Here is a 1745-nt window from a genome sequence, read left to right as displayed (position 1 = left end):
AATGTCAACAAACCCTATAAACTTTTATCACATTTAATAATATGATAATATTTATCTAATCTTATAATATGTAAAACAAATTATTGATCTAGAGGCCAATTAGGTAATTTAAGTATGCTGAATATTGTATTATGTTATGATTTTTACATGTGTACCAGGTACCTATATGCCACTTATATAACACTTGGATCATTCGATTTACCTTAGTTGATGAATAATAATAATAATAATAATAATAATAAGCCACAAACATTTGTTTAATAAATAAATTGAATTTTTATTTACATTTTGAAAGAAGTACAACAATAAATTTTGAATACATAAAAAAGTGTTTTTTTTTTTATTAATATCTTTAAGAGTTGTATACATTATAATACAGGTTATTGTTATTATATTAAATAGATACTCTTATCAAAGTCAATTAAACGTAGCATTAGATGTATACATTTCGGTGGCTGGTCTGACGGTTCGTTCATGGGTAGTAAGTAGCTGTGTACGGGGAAGCCAAGGTCTTGGCAACGTACGGGTAGGTAGAGTAAGTGGAGTAAGCAGAGACGTATGGAGAAGCTACTGCAGCATATGGGGCGGCGGCGGCGGCGTAAGGGGTGGCTGCGTACCTTGCGGACAAGTAAGGTGAGGCGGCCACGTAAGGCGAAGCCGCGGCGTATGGTGCGGCCAAGTAAGGTGAGACGGCAGCGTATGGTGCGGCCACGTAAGGTGAGGCGGCCAGTGGGACGACCACTGTCCGTTTGCTCCGGCTGGCGTCTGCAGATTGAGCCGATGTCGGCGTCTTTGTTTCGGCGGCGGCGAAGCACACGACCATGGCGAGTAGAGCGAATGATACCTGCAGGAATGTAATAAACGTATAGTATTAATATTAGTACCTAAATATGATAACGATTTGATAATTATATTATTATATACATGTCTTATACATTGGGTGTACCACGGTTATCTACCTATACTCGAGTAGACTGAGTAGAGAGGTAACTGTGTGAGGGCTGTAGGTATATAATATCGTCGATATCAAAAAGATAATATTGCGAAAAACGTTTCAAATTAAATTAAAATGGTACCGAATAATATATTTATATTACACGTACCACGTACGACTAGTTGATAAATCGTTTCTTAAGATTGTCGATCTTTATAATATATATTCGGTATATACAGAGTGTGTCAAGAAAATCTTATACAAATTCATATGGAAATCAATCTATAGGCATTAAGCACATTGTTAATAACCTGCGTGTACTACTGTACTGCAGTATATTTATATGTATAATATATATTATATACTACTGTCGTAGTATAATAAATTTGTGTCGCTAACTCAAATTTAAAAAAATACTTCATACACTTACTTGGAATTGCATGGTGATTTCGTTGGTAGGTTGACTTTTGAGTGTCTGGTGAATATAATGGATGTGCAGATGTACGACTGAAGACGGACGAAATACTGATACTAACCACTGATCGGAACGTTCATTTTATACCGTCCGTTTGGCCTAGAGACTCTCAATTACCATTTTGCACACAATATTCATATCCAATTACAAAACGGACACCGGTGCCAAAATATTAACAAACGATAATCATATGGTGTTACATAGAATAATTGAAATTATATCTTTTAAAACTGTCACTCTCGTTTACAATTTATAATGCGTTTTTCGCTAACGGTATATTGGCTGACTGCACTATTTCGAAATGTCATAGAAGTAGGTACCTAGAAGGTTCGTTTC

General features: G+C 35.6%; 1 protein-coding gene across 1 annotated transcript; it reads right to left on the bottom strand.

The window, feature by feature from the left end:
- Positions 1–236: 236 nt before the first annotated feature.
- On the bottom strand, positions 237–1513 carry LOC132943036 (uncharacterized). Its single transcript, XM_061011809.1, has 2 exons — positions 1365–1513; positions 237–844 (listed from the first exon to the last, which is right to left on the bottom strand). Exons 1-2 carry the CDS (start codon positions 1374–1376, stop codon positions 473–475), a joined length of 384 nt encoding a protein of 127 aa, XP_060867792.1. The 5' UTR covers positions 1377–1513; the 3' UTR covers positions 237–472.
- Between the last annotated feature and the right edge of the window lie 232 nt (positions 1514–1745).

The sequence above is a fragment of the Metopolophium dirhodum genome, chromosome 4, assembly GCF_019925205.1.
Source record: "Metopolophium dirhodum isolate CAU chromosome 4, ASM1992520v1, whole genome shotgun sequence".
NCBI classification, from domain to species: domain Eukaryota; kingdom Metazoa; phylum Arthropoda; class Insecta; order Hemiptera; family Aphididae; genus Metopolophium; species Metopolophium dirhodum.
The sequence above is the reverse complement of the archived record's forward strand: the minus strand, read 5'-3'. Positions and strand labels throughout refer to the sequence as shown.